Source organism: Cydia pomonella, chromosome 9 (assembly GCF_033807575.1).
Source record: "Cydia pomonella isolate Wapato2018A chromosome 9, ilCydPomo1, whole genome shotgun sequence".
Classification (NCBI taxonomy): domain Eukaryota; kingdom Metazoa; phylum Arthropoda; class Insecta; order Lepidoptera; family Tortricidae; genus Cydia; species Cydia pomonella.
Window position 1 is genome coordinate 5,196,823 of NC_084711.1, and position 17,948 is coordinate 5,214,770.

Sequence of the window (17,948 nt, forward strand, 5' to 3'; positions counted from 1 at the left end):
GTATATGTCGGGAAGTCATTAGTACGGATCCTCAATTGACAACGAAACGCAAGCGCAGTATTGGCGTGCTTCTACTGAGTCTGGCCTGACGTTCGTGCACGACCGGTGGAGGGGGATGCACAAAACCAGGTGTACTGGACCGGAGCGGTCATTATTTGCTCAGATTGCCTGGCGTGCAGACGTATCAGGCCAGGAACAGTATTACGTTTCGTACCTAGTGAATTATTTTGTAATTATTGTCGAATTATAAACTCAGTTGATTGTTTCTTGAATGTTTCATCTTGCCCGCACCTACCTTATGCGCTCACAATGTCTGATGAGTCCAACATGCCTCATCGACCGTCTCGTCCTCCGTCATCAGATGTGGGATTAGAGCGGGCCATCGAGCGCGAAGATGGAACGCGAAGTGTACGAAGTGATGATCAAAATTGGCGGCTTTTATTTGAAATGCAAAATTCTAACATGAAAGCATTAATTGAGGCTCTTAATAAGCCTCAGCGTTCTGACAAACATGTGAATCTCCCGGAATTCGACCCTGACAAGACCGATGTGGATGCACAGTCGTGGTGTGCAACAGCCGACTTGTGTTTCGCCGACAACCCTGTGGAAGGGGGGCAATTGATTGTTGTAATAAGTAAAGCCTTGAAGGGAGCGGCTTCGGCGTGGTTATCCCAGATATCTTATGCGGGCATGACCTGGCCACAATTCAAGGAGTTGTTTGTGGCTAGATTTGTGTGCCCTGAAACAACTGCGGGTACCCTGATAAATCTTAACTCGGATAAACCTAAAGAAAACGAGACCTTAGCGGCCTACGGGAGTCGAGTGATGACGTCACTGCTTAATCGTTGGAAAAATGCTACTGTCGAACAAATCGCTGTGTCACAAACGCTCGCACATCTGGCACAATTTGATACACGATTACAACGATTGGCATTTACGACGGAGATAAATAATCGTCAACATTTGCAACAAGAGCTACAGGCGTTTACCTATCTGAAACGCAAATTCTATGCTGGTGGTGATCATAAGGGATTCGACAGCAAACGTATGAAGGTTTCCACCGCAATCAAATGCTTTCATTGCGGTAAGAATGGACATAAACAATCGGATTGTCTACATCGTAAAAAGGATGGAAAAGCTAAACCTGTGAACTCACAACACCCTGCCACAGTGACGAAGCCTAATCAACAAAAAACCACATCGAGCACTATCGTCTGTTTCAAATGCGGTACAACGGGCCACATAGCAAGCCGCTGCACCAGCGGAGGAGGCGCAGCTGCGACGACTAACAAGGAGCTTCGTGTCGACGTGTGCAGCGTGGACCCTCCGGGCGGGATTTTGAACCATCAAGGTCAGTGTTTTACTTTTCATTTTGATTCCGGTGCAGAGTGCTCACTAGTAAAAGAAAGTATAGCATCTAAATTTTGTGGAAAACGTGAGCACAATGTTGTTAGTTTAAAAGGTATCAGTCAATCAAGTGTTTCAAGTAGCGAACAGGTTTCATGTGTTGTAAACATTGTCAACCACCTGATTGAAACTTTATTGCACGTTTTGCCTGACGTTTGTTTACGTAGTGACATCATGATAGGACGTGAGATTTTACATCAAGGGTTTGGTGTTATTATGACTGCAACACAGTTCAACATTTTTAAAGTCAAGGTTGATAAGCTTGAACTACCCTCGCTGAATTCGATAACTAGTAGTGATGTCTTAATGACTAATCAACTTTTATCAAATGATATTACGGTTGTAGATACTGACATCCCTCAAGAACAAAAACATGAGCTTCTTAAAGTTTTAAATCGTTATTCGGATTATTTTATAACCGGTATGCCTAAAACTCGAGTAACAACGGGAGAGCTTGAAATTCGTTTAATTGATCCTAACTTAACTGTGCAAAGGCGACCATATCGTCTTAGTCCAGAGGAAAGAAAAGTAATGCGCGAGCGAGTAGATGAGTTGTTACATGCGAATATAATTCGACCTAGTAGTTCACCTTTTGCGAGTCCAGCTCTTTTGGTCAAGAAGCGTGATGGATCTGATAGGTTAGTTGTAGATTATAGGGAGCTGAATAGGAATACCGTGTCGGACCGATATCCATTACCACTAATTTCAGACCAAATCTCCCGTTTACACGGTGCGCAGTACTTTACCAAACTAGATTGTGCCTCCGGTTTTCATCTTATTCCGATCAATTCTGAAGATTCTATTCAGCGCACGTCTTTTATAACACCTGACGGGCAGTATGATTACCTTACAATGCCGTTTGGGCTCAGGAATTCAATTTCGGTCTTTCAGAGAGCAATAGTGAAAGCCTTAGGTGACTTAGTAAACACCTATGTCATTGTCTACGTAGATGACATTTTGATCATGTCTGAAACTGTCGAAGAAGGGCTTGAAAGACTGAGTATAGTTTTGGATAAATTAGCTAAAGCCGGATTCTCATTAAACCTGAAAAAGTGCTCGTTTCTGAAAACCGAACTTGAGTTTTTGGGCTATGAAGTTAAAGCAGGAGAGATTAGGCCAAATCGTCGTAAGGTTGAGGCACTTTCCTCTCTGCCTCCACCGACGAGCGTATCCCAGTTAAGGCAATTCATAGGATTAGCGACCTACTTCCGGCAATTCGTACCAAAATTCTCCAGTATTATGGGGCCACTTTATAAACTGACAGCAGCAAAGGTTCCATTTGTTTGGCAAGATCGTCACGAAAATATTCGCCAGACAATTATCTCAATTTTAACTAAAGAACCGGTTTTAATGATCTTTGACCCTCAGTATGCGATTGAATTACATACAGACGCGAGCTCAGAGGGCTATGGTGCCATACTATTTCAAATAGTAGAAGGAAAACGTCGCGTTGTCGCATATTATAGTAAACGAACCAGTCCTGCGGAATCGCGGTATCATAGTTATGAGCTTGGGACTTTGGCGGTTGTCAACGCAGTGAAGTATTTCCGGCAATACCTACACGGTCGTAAGTTCACTGTAGTGACAGACTGCAATTCTCTCAAATGCTCTAGTAAAAAGATTGACTTGACGCCGCGAGTCCACAGGTGGTGGGCTTACTTACAGTGTTTTGATTTTAACGTTGTCTATAACAAAGGAAAAGATATGGCACACGCAGATTTCTTCTCTCGGAACCTTTTGCCGTTGACTCAACCTGATGTCGAAAACCCCCACTCCTCTCAAGTAGGGTTAGATAAAGCTGTAGGGAAAGGGTTCAGTAAAGTAGAACAAAGACGTATTAACATCACTGAACTGCCTGACAATTGGCTTTTGGCTGAACAAAAACGAGATAGCGATATCTGTAAGCTCGTTTTAGATTTCAACAGTGGTGAGATGAATGGCGAGGTTGCAAATACCTACGAGATACGTGCAGGTCTCCTATATCGCAAAATTCAGCGCAACGGCCGGACAAAATGCTTACCGATCCTTCCTAGGGCTCTCAAATGGTCGGTAGTTAGTAACATCCATGAGTCTCTTATCCACCTTGGTTATGACAAAACTTTAGAAAAGCTGTACAATTATTATTGGTTTGATGGAATGTCTCGATACGTAAAGAAATTTGTCGATAATTGCGTCACTTGTAAAGTTGCAAAATCGCAATCCGGAAAAATTCAAGCTCAATTGCACCCAATCCCTAAAGTGACCACGCCATGGCATACTATACATGTAGATGCTACTGGCAAGTTAAGTGGCAAAAATGATGTTAAGGAGTACGTCTTCGTATTGATTGACGCATTTACAAAATATGTCCTCTTGTTTCACAGCAAAAATATTGATAGCAAGAATAGTATCCGGGCTGTTAAAGAAAGCGTAGCATTATTTGGGGCACCAACGCGTATCATTGCCGATCAGGGTCGTTGCTTTGCAAGCAAGGAGTTTAAGGAATTTTGTGATTCTAATAATATTAACTTGCATCTCATAGCGACAGGGTCTTCCCGTGCAAACGGTCAAGTGGAACGCGTTATGTCGGTTTTGAAATCCATGCTGACAACTGTCGAAACAAGCGATAACCGTTCTTGGCAAGATTCATTAGGGGAAGTCCAGCTCGCGATCAATTGTACCGTTAATCGTACGACAAAAGCAAGCCCATTGGAGCTTTTCATAGGCAAGGTAGCACGTCCATTGGCTATGATGACTTGTGATGAAGTAGATACTGAGGTAGATTTAGATAGAGTTAGAAACCAGGCGGCTAGTAGTATAGAGAGTGCAGCATCTTACGAAAAACAAAGATTTGATAAAACGAAGGCAAGACTCAATAAATTTTCAGTCGGAGATTTTGTTTTACTAAAGAATGAAGAGCGAAATCAATCTAAGTTAGATCCTAAGTTTAAAGGTCCATTTCAGGTTATAGAGGTATTAGCCGGCGATCGCTATAACCTGAAATCACTGAATTCGAGACGTACTAACAAATACGCTCACGATAGATTGAGGAAGATGCCAGGGGATCAGAGCTTAACAGACGAAATGGAAGTTGATTTAGAAGTTGGTTCAGACGATGAGGAATCTGATAACTAAGATTATGTTTACATGATGATCGGACCGTACCAGAGGTTGATGTGTAGCCGTAGCTCGGTAGAAATCGGTATCTACTTACTTAGTAGACCGTGAGTACGCGGTAGGCCATCAGCTCTGGCGGAGGTCGGGTTTCGTGGGAAACCATGGAGTCTAGGGAAAGACTTGGCGGTCCTTGGGGGACGCGCATTAAGTGAGTGCAACTGGAAGTTGCCGGGCTAAGTGTAGCCAGATCACATGTAGAACTTAATCGTTGTTGTGAGTTGCAGTACTTTTCAAATCCGCATTTTAAGATGTAAATTAGTAGTCTGTAAAGCTCTGAGGCACGAATTGTTTTTGTATGGATTAAATTAATTAAAGATAAATTTCCATGAAGTTTCAATTATAACACCCCATATGTTGGGTCAGGAATGACCGAACTCTGTGATACTGTGCTTGCTATTTTGTTACAGGCTAACACACAGGGACGTGTGTCCCGTAGGATGGCCGTGTCGGGAAGTCATTAGTACGGATCCTCAATTGACAACGAAACGCAAGCGCAGTATTGGCGTGCTTCTACTGAGTCTGGCCTGACGTTCGTGCACGACCGGTGGAGGGGGATGCACAAAACCAGGTGTACTGGACCGGAGCGGTCATTATTTGCTCAGATTGCCTGGCGTGCAGACGTATCAGGCCAGGAACAGTATTACGTTTCGTACCTAGTGAATTATTTTGTAATTATTGTCGAATTATAAACTCACTTGATTGTTTCTTGAATGTTTCATCTTGCCCGCACCTACCTTATGCGCTCACAATGTCTGATGAGTCCAACATGCCTCATCGACCGTCTCGTCCTCCGTCATATATTATATACAGTGGAACCTCGATAACACGCATCTCAAGAAAAACGCCAAAAACTTCGTGTTAACGAGGTTATTCGTTTCGCCTTATAGAGGGCAGGTTCTTATAACTTTTTATTTTATTTATAATTTTATATGATATATAATTTTATTTTATTCTACTTCGATATTTTTCTCCTATAACTTTTTTATACGGAAGTGATGACCTATGTATAATCTGGTCATTTAAAAATAAAACAGATTTTTTTCTGTCCAAATTATGCACCGTGTTTTTTTCAAAGTCTATTAATTTCAAGGGTGCATTCCTCGGCTTAAATTAAGTAACTTATAAAATATCAAAGACATCGGTGTCTTAATTAACTCCATTTTGGAGATAATATATAATTATGTTTTATCTGATAAGGCCCCAACGAGCGTGTACACTTGATTGATTGATTAATGATTAGCATGTGTTGGTATACATTTGCTACTTAACGCAAGTACTATCTCAGATGGACAAAGTTCGAATATAAAACTTTTTTTAAAAATCAAAATGAAGCTTTTTTTAAATAATGACAATTTTATACCCGTAACGCAGGGTTCGTCAGGAGGATACAACCATAAATCAGCAACAGGCATCGTCATTTTCAATACAAAGTCATTTCATTTAAAAAGGAGCACCCCGAATCTCATCCGGTCCAAAATTTCCCATTATGCTAGCAACGTTTCCACGTTGTATAGCCAATGAAATCCCCTGCACCAGATACGACCCGGAGCGTTGATTACAGCCCCTGTTCCTAAGTCGGCGACCAAGTTCCTATACAAAAGCTTTAGCCTCTGTTCCCTGTTCTGTTCTGTTCTGTTGTGTGTTCTGTTGTTAGGGAAATTGGCACAAAATCATATATTGGTTCCAGGGCACAGTACTTAGCGTGTTTGAATTTGGCCGCATATTCCGTGGCTGACCCAGTAGATCTAAGCGTGAGGCTAAGGTGGGACAGTGCAAACGTGCTGATACACGGGCGTCTTACAAGAGGCAGTGTTGGCCGAACGTTAATTAGAATTGAAAATATGAAAAATTAACCATTAAAAATTAAACCGTTAACCGTAATGGACGGTTACAATGTACGGTTAAATTTGTAATGGTTAATTTTCAATAAGTATGTTCAATTCTAATTAACGTTCGGCCAACATTGACAAGAGGCACCGACCCTTTTGCCATGGAACAAACGTAAGTCCGTCCAGCCTTTTGCCATCAGTACGAGACAGCCCTTTAGGCTCCAAGGCACACGGGATGTTGCCCGGTCAGTCGCATAATTGTGATGTCTTGAAAAACGCCCTGCGCATCTTTGACATTAAAAATCTTTGACGACTTGATGTTCGAAATGATATTGATATATCAAAGTTTTGAATTGTTTGGTTAAGTTAAATATAATATAATACGGTCGACTCTCGTTACTTCAAGCCCGCGATAATTCGAACCTCTCTATAATTCGAAGTTATCACGAGTTCCCTAGGACATCTCTTGATATTTCGAAAAAAGTCAATACATTTTTAAGCACTTGTTAATTCGAACAAAAAATCATCGCTACGTAACAAAACGATGCGTTAATTCGAACTCATAGGCGTCAAACACTCGACAATTCAAATTGTCATGTTTAGACATGTATCATCGTGGCATGAGCATTTGTTAATTGTTACTGTAATTATTAGTTTGCCACACACTTCCGCACTAATTTGTTTGCTTAGTTTAGTTTCAGATACTCTTTCGTTAGTTACGTATACAAATCAAAAGTTTGTGTTAGTTATGAGTCCTAAAAAGTATAAATGCTTGACTTTTACTGATTGTCAAGGCATGGAGAGATGTATTTAACACCAATACCTATAACTTAATAATACGCAATTTTATATTTTTTCTCTAAAAAATTTCGAACGATTTGATATTTCAAACTCTCTATAATTCGTAATATTTTAAAAGTCCTTCGAGTTTCGAATAACCGAGAGTCGACTGTACCGATGTTACTACTATATATGAAGCATTTAATTACTTTTTATAAAAAAAATAAAAAAAACTTTTATAAAATGAACTATGGCATTTAGTTTCCTTAAATGTACCCCGAAATTAACGGAGTTTGAGAAAAATACGGTATAGTATTTTATGCAACAGTTGTATAAGAAGGGTCAAAAAAGGCGAGTGGCGTGAGTTACAATGTGAGCCGGAGCCGAAGGCGTAGGCGAACATTGTAAAGGAATACGCCACGAGCTTTTTTTGACCTACTTATACAACGTTGCATACAATATTTTTCCTACGAGTCAACAAAAATAAATCTTAATTTAAGTAAACAAAGCAAAAGTATATAGCCAAGACGAGCGAGCATACCTTGTTACGCGCCCAGCCCGCCCCGGGCCGCGGCCGGCCGGTCAGCGACACCTCGTAACTCATGAGGCCCTGGTACTTGCTAGTTGCTACTTACTAAATTAAATTTTTGGATAGTTTTTTCTCAATTTTGGCCACCGTAGCCTACGGAGACTAACAAGCAATGCTAAGCGGTCTTCGTAGTCTATGGGTGTTGCTATATTACGGGTGTCACATGCGTGTTTCTGACTTATGAAGTAATTATTTTTACTGTGTAACCAAATGAATATTTTGTAAGTTGGCAGCAATGCACTTAGTTTAAAACTGTATTCGTTTTGGTTTTGTTAGGTTGGTAGCCATTCATCGCAGTAACGTTATAGCGATTAAAAGCACAAGAGCTTTTATGAGGAATAGACAATATAGACTTTTCTTGAAACCTTTTATGTATGTTCTTATATTCGTGTTAATGAATGCATAAATGACAGATAACAGTAGAGGAGTAGGAAATAGTACATTACGATACAAGTGCGAAAAATAGGAAATTCGAAACGAGTGGCGATAAATTAAAACACGACCGAAGGGAGTGTTTTAAATCGACACGAGTTGCGAATTACCTATTCGCACATGTATCGTACAGCGTTTTACAGTACATATGGCCCTTTAAATGTTCGACACAGTAACGTAATATGCTACTTCTCGCACTAGTGCTATAAAGTAGCCCCATATGTACTGTAAAGTATATAATATACGAGTATAAGGGTCTCCCCAAACTAGTCGACGCCGTTTCGGCAAATCGCGTACGGAAAAAGCTTTATGTCAACGCAATAAGAGCGAATAAGTCGTAAATCGGCTCGGCCCACGCGAAACGACGTCTTTCGACGGGAAAACGGCGTTTTGCCGTAAAGCTGTTCGCATTCGTACGACGCTGTTTGCAGCCTACCGCACACGTTCGCATTCATAAATCTCCTTATACCGCCGTACGGTGCCGGAAAGAATTGAACGGCTCCGATCACGGCCGAGTGCCTACGATAAGGACCGGTCAGAGCTGTCGGAAGCCGTTCAGCGTCTTCGACGGCCGAACATAGCTGACGACGGCCGAACAGAGCCGATGACGGCCGAAGTAGCTACTGATGCGTTTGTATTTGTATTTGTGTTTGTGGGTAATAACCCACATTAATTTTGTGTTCTGTTTTTGAAGTGTTCGTCTTAGCAAATCCAATAAGAAGTCAAATTTTGTTGCGGTCATTCCATAATAATCGTAAAACATTTTTGGATCGAGTCACAAACGAGGATATCGTAAATTAAATTCACCTTCACTTAATCTATATTGCCACAAAGAATCAACCCACGGTCGCCTCCGCTTTTGCTGCTGTTCTAGCTCTTCCAACAAGTAGGCTACGATAAAAATGCTGGTGAACCTTTTTTTCCATGCCCGTCTACGTAAAATATCCATCATCACAGGTTATTAATTATTACCAAGGAAAATAATCTTACAGGTCTGTTCAATTTCAAACTCAGGTTGTTACTAACAACCAGTCTCCAAAAATGAGATTTACGATTGCCGATCACCCGCTGTCCTACATCTGTTCGTCGGACTCAACGGCTGTACGTGTGCTCTCTGACGTCTCGACGGCAGGACGGAGCACGGGAGAGCCGACCGTCGCTTTACAACTGTTGCGATAGCAAGTCGCAGGCGATCGGGCGTCTCTACGGCCGCAAGGAGGATGAGACTGCTAAACGCAGGTGTCCAACCGCGGAGACGGTCGATCGGCTAAATGCGAATAGTGTGGTGTAAAACACTCGGCGAAAGCCGACTCCGCGTCGACTGGTTTGGGGAGATGTAGATGTAGATGTAGTGTAGGGACGCCCGGCCGGAAGCAGGCGGGCTGTCGATCGCATGTTGCGTTCATTCAGCCCAGTTCCCTGTAGTTGGAGCTGCAGGTTACTGTCCCGGCGGCATTCCCATACCAATCTCCTCAAATCTTCTTGTTTTCCTGCAGAACAGAAGGACATCTTTAAGTTCGACGTCCTTTAGTTCATTTTCTATTAGTGAATCTCTACCGAATATATTATATCGCAGTGCCGCGTACATAATACATTCTGCTAGTAGGTGAAAGCTAGTTTCCTCCTTACCACAGTGTGGACAGGAGGCGTCTCTGTTTATTTTCATTACCTTAAGATGTCTGTTGAGAGTATTATGACCAGTAATGATACCTGTCAGTATTCTCAGACTGCTCTTACCTAGTTTCAGAAGATACCTAGTTCTTTTGTGGTCAATGCCCTTGACCATCATCTTGGACTGTCTGCAGCTAGTCTCTTCTTCCCATTCTCTCTGTGCTTCCATTTCTTTTACCTTTTCTATAACTCCCTTCGTGACATCCGCTGACATAGGTAGAGCCGGTTCCGGACCCATGTATTCCGTCTCCGCCCCCATCCTCGCCAGCTCGTCCGCTTTCTCGTTCCCTGTTACTCCCTGGTGCCCCGGCACCCATGCCACCGTGACACTTCTTTGCTTGCCTATCGAGTTTAGCTCCTCTCTGCATTCTCTCACGAGAGCGGAGGTGACTGATACTTTCTTCAGTGCCTTCAGTGCTGCCTGGCTGTCGGTATATATTACAACAGCACCCTCTTGCTTCACGCTCTCTTTGATTATACGTGCACAGCGCGCTATTGCACATACCTCAGCTTGGAACACGCTCGCATATCTACCCAATGATATTGATACTTTCTCTCCCAGTTTAGGGATCACAATGCCCGCTCCTGCTAGTTTCGTTGAGCTTCTTCTCGAGCCATCCGTGAAGCAGATTGTCGTTGGGTGTCTGACTTCCACTTTCCAGTTGTCTCTCTCTCCTATATGTACCCTGTACTTCTTGTCAAATATCTCCTGCCTTTTTATAAGGTCATTGTTTGCCATCAACATCTCAAATCTTGATAGTGCCTCTCTTTGTATCAGCGCGTGCCTTTTGTCCACGCAGCTTCCTCTCCATTCTTTACATGCTTTCATTCTGTACCACTGTTCTGTGGCTCTTTTCTCTACCTCAATCCAGAGTGGCTTCAAACCTAACATTACCTCCATCGCGTGTGTCGGGGTCGTTCTCATGGCCCCCGTCATCATTAGACACGCTAATCTCTGTACTTTGGTTAGGTCTCTTTGGTATTCTTTGATATGGGCCCTATGCCACCATACCACGGCCCCATATAGCACCCTGGGTAGTATGACCGCCTTGTAGATCCAGTAGATCATTCCCGGCTTCAACCCCCAATTCTTTGGGGAGTTGGTTGGAATGGTTTGGGGAGACCCTAATGCTATAATATATGTCTTAAATAGGGTATCACGTATCGTCTAAAGGTTGGAGCATACCAGGACCACGCCTGAGGGCCTACCATATAGCATATAGTTGGCTCAAGTAACGGTACTATCATTATTCTTTATCTTTTCTTCTTCTTTATGCTGATGACACTAAAATATATAGAGCTGTTAAGAATGTTAACGACTGCTTGTTATTACAGGATGACCTAAATAGATTTTCTAAATACTGTATCGAAAACAGATTAGACCTTAATGTTGCAAAGTGTCATACCATGTCGTTTACTCGCAAACCCAACCCAATCTTGTTCAACTACACACTTAACTCGACTAGCATCGCCAATTCTCATTCAACCAGAGATTTAGGTCTTTATCAAGACCCCAAGCTTCTATTTGATAACCATATAAACAAAATAGTACAGAAAGCCTTCCAGGTCTCTAGGCTTTATCATGAGATCAACATCAAAATTTAAAAAAGTAAAGCCTATAAAAGTATTATACTGCTCGTTTGTGCGATCTATCCTCGAATATGTATCCGTTGTGTGGAATCCTTGTTACGAATAAACGAATTGAGTCCATTCAAAGAAAGTTTTTAAAATTCCTTCAATTCAAAACTAAAACTACAGACTTGTGTTATCGTGATAGGTGCGTAAGACACCATTTTCTTCCCCTAGATTTGAGAAGAAAAATCACTGACTTAGTCTACTTAAGTAAAAATAGCTTCATCTAGACACTACCGACCTTTGTCACTTCCACCGACCAAAACCAACTATCGTCAAAATTCATACTTTGTCCGAGCTCCGACGTCAATGAATGAACTATGTCATAGTAACGATCAACTGGATTTACATCTAATGAAACCTGCTATAATTAAAAACCTCATGGCATCTAGTTTCTTAGCTCCCCGGCCTGCAGAAGATTAGCATAGATAGGTTTAATTTTAATTATTGATTTAAATAAGAAACAAATTACTTCTTTCTTTTCTCATAGCATGTTTTGGCGTTTGTAAAGTCTTTAATTTTGTGCTAACCTGTAATATGACTACCTTTTGTATCCTATCTGTGGAAACCTGTAATTGACTTCCTTGATACATATTTATGTTAACCTAGTTTTAGTTTACTTAAGCTGTTGGTTTTCCGAATAAAATAAAATAAAATAAAAAAATATATACAGTAGCGGCCACGTGGCCATGCCACACAAAACACAAAAAGCATGTGTTTATTTTCCGTTCTGATCTCTTCGACCGATTAAAAATGGCGACGGTATCAATACGTTTTCATATTATATATCGTCATCGACAGAAAAAAACATGTAGTTACTCATTATTAAGGAGACATACAGAACGGCATAGCTACGTTGCAATGAAAACGTTGCGAGTTCTTTGAGTCCTCTGCTTTGAAACTCGACTCAGTTTTTCAGACTCACATACTAAGTCTAAGTTCTTTTCAACTTCTTAGAGACTCGAGTCTTTTGTAGGTTTTGTGTACTTGAGTCCTTTTCCGAGAACTCTTTTTTTTGTTGTTTACAAAATTTCTTAATGCTTTATCTTTAAGTAATATTCGTGGATTAGGCACACAAATAATACAACAACGCATAATGACTTGACTTTTATTTAGGTTAAACCTATGAAATTGTTGAAGGAGTCTTTTTTCGGAGGCTCGAGTAATTTTGAGCTCTCTTACAAAAAGACTCAATAAATGACTCGCCTCGGGACTTAAAAACTCGGAAGTTTTTTAAGCACCGAGTTTCGTAAAAACGAGTCGAGTTCTTCAATTCAGACTCAAAAGACTCGAGTTCCTACCAACACTAATGCCAGCTAAAAATAGGGTGAGAAAAGTATACACGTTTTTATAATATTGACACAGGTGTTACTGACTTTGTAGCAATTCTGTTAGTATTAAGCTTATTTTCTTGCTAAGATGTCGTATGAGTGGCGGAATAAAATAGTGATGATCACCGGGGCCGCCAACGGCATCGGAGCCTGTGTGGTGCGGTTAGTGCTCGAGGAGGGGGCTAAGGTAGGACATATATTGTGTCAACATATTTCAATGAACCGCTCAATATTTCTAAGGCGATCTGTGGCGATAAAACGAGAAGCAATCGACTACTCAGTCCGAGATCCGTTTACACTAAACAATTTTATCTTTGGTCTACAGCATATAGCCGTTCTTGACGTGGACGAGACATCTGGCAAGGCTCTTCAATATGAACTTAACACAAAGTATGGGTCCGGCAAGACGACGTTTTATCAGTGCGACGTGACAAATGACAATCAGCTGATCACCGCATTCGACTCACTGGTAAAAGAACAAGGGAATATTGATGTGGTAATCAACAACGCGGCAATTATGAATGATAACGTTTATAGGAAGGAAATCGAAATTAATGTGGTATGTACTTTTCTTATTATGTTTGTAAAATGTAATGCTTTAAGTTGCAATTCTTTTTATGAAAGGCGTATACTATTTTCAGACTGCTCTAGTAACGAGCACATTGAAGGCATTGGAACTGATGAGAGTAGACGAAGGCGGCAAAGGGGGGACTATCATAAACGTCTCTTCGACAGCGGCGCTTAAGCAGAGTTCTTTGATGCCTGTATATTTTGGTACAAAGGCTGCAGTACTACAGTTCAGTAACTGTATCGGGGTAAGTGACAGTAATTCTGTGGACTTGGTGATGAAATCTTTGTCTTGAAGTCTTTGTATAGAAGTTTTTTAGTTATAGCGTGGGTGTAATCTTAAAAGCTAAATTAGACCCATTTCCGATTGCATTGAAAATTTGCATACATACGTAAGTTGGGTGACAATGCAATATTATGGTACCATCGAACTGATCTGATAATGGATCCTGTCTCCATTATCAGATCAGGCACTGTGACCATATTAGGCATTGTGTAATTAAACAACGCAACCTGATTATGTTTGGGGTTTTTAGAATTGTCTAGTTGAGTATTAGTTGCCTGTGGTAAGAAAAGTACAGTCAGCAAGAAAAGCTTACATAAAAAATTAATATGTTGACTAAAACTTATTACTTTTCCGTTTGGAGAATGTTATCAGCTATCGTTAGCTACATAGTGAGCCTTATTTGCTTCCGCTACCTTGTGTATCAAAATAATTAGACCTTATGTTGATTGGGATTGTTTAACCATCCATTACATAATTATATAAGTAAAAATAATATAAGATAATATTTATTCATTTAAAACTTATGCTAATTGATTTTTTACAATGGTAACCCACAATTGTAACTGGCTGACTGGTATAAAATGAAAACCTGTTTAAATTTAACTAATGATTAACTTACAGAAAGAAAAATACTTCGCGAAAACAGGCGTACGATTGTTGACTGTATGTTTTGGACCTACAGCTACTGAGTTGGTTAAGCCTACCAAACTGGGCTCGTTGGATAAAAACATTTCGCCAGAGATTCTTGCTGGAGCGCTGGCTACAAAAACCCACCAGAGGTAGTTAATAAGATCATAATGGCGTCTAAGGCTGCTTGCGAAAGTTTATCTCGCTGCGCGGAACGCGAGCATTAATTATCTACGTTAGAGGTTCCCAAACTGCGTGCCGTGGCGCCTTGGTGCGCCGTAGACAGAAAAGAGGGGCACCGTGTGGCAATTCTAGTCACCATGTACTTATCTATTTTGAATAGCCAAGCAAGGTTAGGGCGCCGAGATTAAACTTTAAACTTGAAAGTGCGCTGCGGACTAGAAATGATTGGAAATGTACGTAGTTCATCAGTTTGTACGCTGCTCCTGCCCCGATACTTTCAAAACGCGTGTATCTCAAATGAAGTACGGGAGACCGATTCAGAATCAACAACTCGTTACGGTGTTGAATTGGGATTGATTAAACCTTGACCACCGTCATTGTAATTGGCGCGCATCTCACGCACGACTTTCACATTATTTCGCATGCACCAATCAACATGAGCAATCTTCAAGGTATTTTCAACAGCAGTTTGAAGCTTCAAGGCAATTGTTACGACCACGGAAGATTTGGTTATTGTTCTTGCGATACTATTACCCGTATTTATGAATAAAACATTTAAGTCGTATTATTTGGCTATCCCGACGTATTGGTCGATGTTGTGCCAGGCAGAAATATTCTGACATGACCTCACGATGTTTGATATATTGTGGTGGTTAAAATGTACCAATTAAAGAAAACAAATGTACCTATTGTTGTTTCCTTATTATAAAAAGTCAGCGCCTGATAAAATTGAATAGCATTATTGAAGTAGTGAACAATTTTCAGAATAGAGTCCGCGGCCGTGGGCTTGGTGTCGGCGTACAAGCAAGGAGCCAGCGGCAGCACGTGGCTGGCCACGCGCGATCTGCCCGAACGAGACATCACCGACAACGTCGTCCGAGCATACCAGATCCTTGGCGAATACAATTAGCCCTTTTAACGCTGAGAAGATTTAAAGTCGTGAGATGTGTCCTTAACACCCTCCAAGAAGACTAAGTATAGGTTAATGGGTACGCTGTTGAATAAAAAGTACCCCCCGATTTGATCAGAGAAAGTCCGCTAAGGTCTAGGTACCCCTTCCAGCTTCCGCTTCTACTTATTCCTTATACACTCTCTTTGCTAGCCTTATTTTACTCATACTTTCCACGTGTCCACACCATCTCAACATCCCTTTCACAATTTTGTCACTACATCTTCGTTCAGTCCACACTTTTCTCTTCCTCGGCAGCCACCTTCCTCGTGACTACTTCTTTTTCAGATTTGATTATATACCTGATTCTATTCTGTACTAAAATTGTAAAAATATATATATAAAATTATAAGCCAATCAGCAAAAGTACAGTTAAAGCAAATGTTTTGTATTTAACATTATACCGATTTACCGATCCTGCGATCGTTAAGTTCCAATTTTAATAATTGCGGTAACAGAAATTAGTATTAATCAAATAACGAACCATATATGCTTTTACCTAAGGAAAAAACGTCTTTTAGATACATTTAAAGCTGACGCTTCAAATAAATTCGAGGACCCTCTCAGGAAAAATGTTTCCCTAAAAATTAACCGCAAGCAGAAACGAATTACGCGGGTACTACACTGGGGCAATATGTTGAGTTTATTTTGAATACACCCGGCGTTCGACAGCCACTTCAATAGCAATCGGAAAAATTACCTGCGCACCATTACGTGTGGAGTCGATTTGCTTCTTAATTTTGGTGAATTTTGGAGATACGGTCGAAGTACTCAGGGGAACGTTTTAGTGGATAACTCGGTATTTTGAATGGCAATATATATAAATTATACGAGTATAATATATATATGTACTGTCCCAGCGGAATTAAGTCGCGTGTTATTGTATAGGTAAATTATTTAAATTACTATTAAACAGACTAAAGTACGATTCCGACCGAACGGGCGGAGTCGGAGCGCATTGCACATTTATACGGCCGCAATCCGGTCGGCTGCTCACGGACGCGTACGGGTCCAGATGGATTCCATCGCTTCTGCCATATACAATGTACAGGCACATTGAAAATGCGCTCCGACGCGGCGGGGATCTTACATAAAGGAACAATTCGTGCCTTTCACACCATTATCCCATATCGAGATTATAAGTATGAATTAGATTCGTCAGCTTAGTTCCACTGTACGTACAGGGACTCCGACGTGAGGTTTGATGTAGGTATATGCTGACCAGTGACCTTTTGTGCAACAGCTGGGGCCAGTAACAAGCCTAACGCACTGAAGTAGCCTTAAGAAACCTCTTTGACCTGATGTGACCAAGTAATGAGTAGGACTAAACTCAAAATGAAAAATGTGTTTTTTTATGTCTAATTAACTGCAGCGTTGAGTTTAGAATATAAGTGTGTAATCACTTTATTAGCTTAATAGGTGTATTTTATATGAATAAATACTGACTTACATGGATGGATGTGGTTGTTTTGTTTAGACAGTTGTCGTATGTACGTGTACGTCACATGTAATTGAATTTCCACTGCCAAACATTATTGTCCATCACTAATTTATTGCACCACAAATTCTTGTTATTTATATTTTTATCAATTAAAATATCACCACTTAGTATTGATTATTCTTGGATTATTTGTACTACTCACATTAGCGAGTCAAAGATAATCATCACTGAATAACATCACTAACTTTTATTCGCAAAGAGCATACAATTACTACGTCCTATTTATTTATTCGCGATTCCATCGCGAGCGAGTCATATATTGGCACTGACAATTTTATTAAAAAGGTAAACTAAAGACCAGACAGTTTTTAAAACACTACGTTTGAAAAAGGTTGTTAAAGTTTACTACTCGTATTGGTAATTTTTTGTTTAGGTCAGAATGTAATAAGTTTTAATACTTATTAACTAAACCACATAATAAATAATAGTACTACCGTACCGAAATGAAACTTCCTACAAAACCGAAGGCGATTTGAAATTTGTATTTGTTTATTTAATGCATGTTAATTATAAGATGTAATGTTTTAAAAAAATGTGTCCCGCCGAGTTTCTTGCCGGTTCCATATAGGGATACCCTCCTCCAATTTAGGACGGATTTAAATCTTCGCGGGTCAGAGGTGTAGTTAGAGCCGGTGTAGCTTTATTTGACGTTCAGCGCATTGTGCGCGATTTTCAGCGATTCAGGGATTAATCATGTTGTCCCTATGTAATGTATGGCACTATCCCTTTCGGCTATTTAGGGTTGTCATGTTTCAAGTCATTATCTTATCTGTGGTTTTGCACGCAAACGAACATCAAGTCTTCCCAACCCTAATAACTGCTCGTAGCAACGCTAAACCGAACGGAGCCGAGGCCGTCTGAAAGGTCCAGGTGGCCTACCGCGAAAATCGAAGTTCGTCAATTGTGGGCATTTTTCTCAGTCACTCTAATTACGCCTTAGTGAGAGTAAAAGAGAGAGATCCCCGCAATGTTCGTATTTCGATTTTCCCGGTAGGCCCCCTGGTCCCC

General features: G+C 40.8%; 1 protein-coding gene across 3 annotated transcripts; it reads left to right on the forward strand.

Annotated features, from left to right (window-relative positions):
* Positions 1–11,009: 11,009 nt before the first annotated feature.
* Positions 11,010–16,898, forward strand: LOC133521196 (15-hydroxyprostaglandin dehydrogenase [NAD(+)]-like). 3 transcript variants are annotated; one of them, XM_061856030.1, is made up of 5 exons: positions 11,015–13,014; positions 13,153–13,386; positions 13,469–13,642; positions 14,302–14,459; positions 15,256–16,898. In XM_061856030.1, exons 1-5 carry the CDS (start codon positions 12,916–12,918, stop codon positions 15,398–15,400), a joined length of 810 nt encoding a protein of 269 aa, XP_061712014.1. In that variant the 5' UTR covers positions 11,015–12,915; the 3' UTR covers positions 15,401–16,898. The 3 variants fall into 3 exon arrangements, with proteins under 3 accessions (XP_061712013.1, XP_061712012.1, XP_061712014.1); XM_061856028.1 differs by having other exon boundaries at positions 11,013–13,386; XM_061856029.1 differs by lacking the exon at positions 14,302–14,459 and having other exon boundaries at positions 11,010–13,386.
* Positions 16,899–17,948: the final 1,050 nt, after the last annotated feature.

Coding starts and splice junctions, on each gene's coding strand:
- LOC133521196 (XM_061856028.1), top strand. CDS start 12,916: ATGTCGTATGAGTGGCGGAATAAAATAGTGATGATCACCGGGGCCGCC. Junction 13,387..13,468: donor AGGAAATCGAAATTAATGTG/GTATGTACTTTT, acceptor TACTATTTTCAG/ACTGCTCTAGTAACGAGCAC. Junction 13,643..14,301: donor AGTTCAGTAACTGTATCGGG/GTAAGTGACAGT, acceptor ATTAACTTACAG/AAAGAAAAATACTTCGCGAA.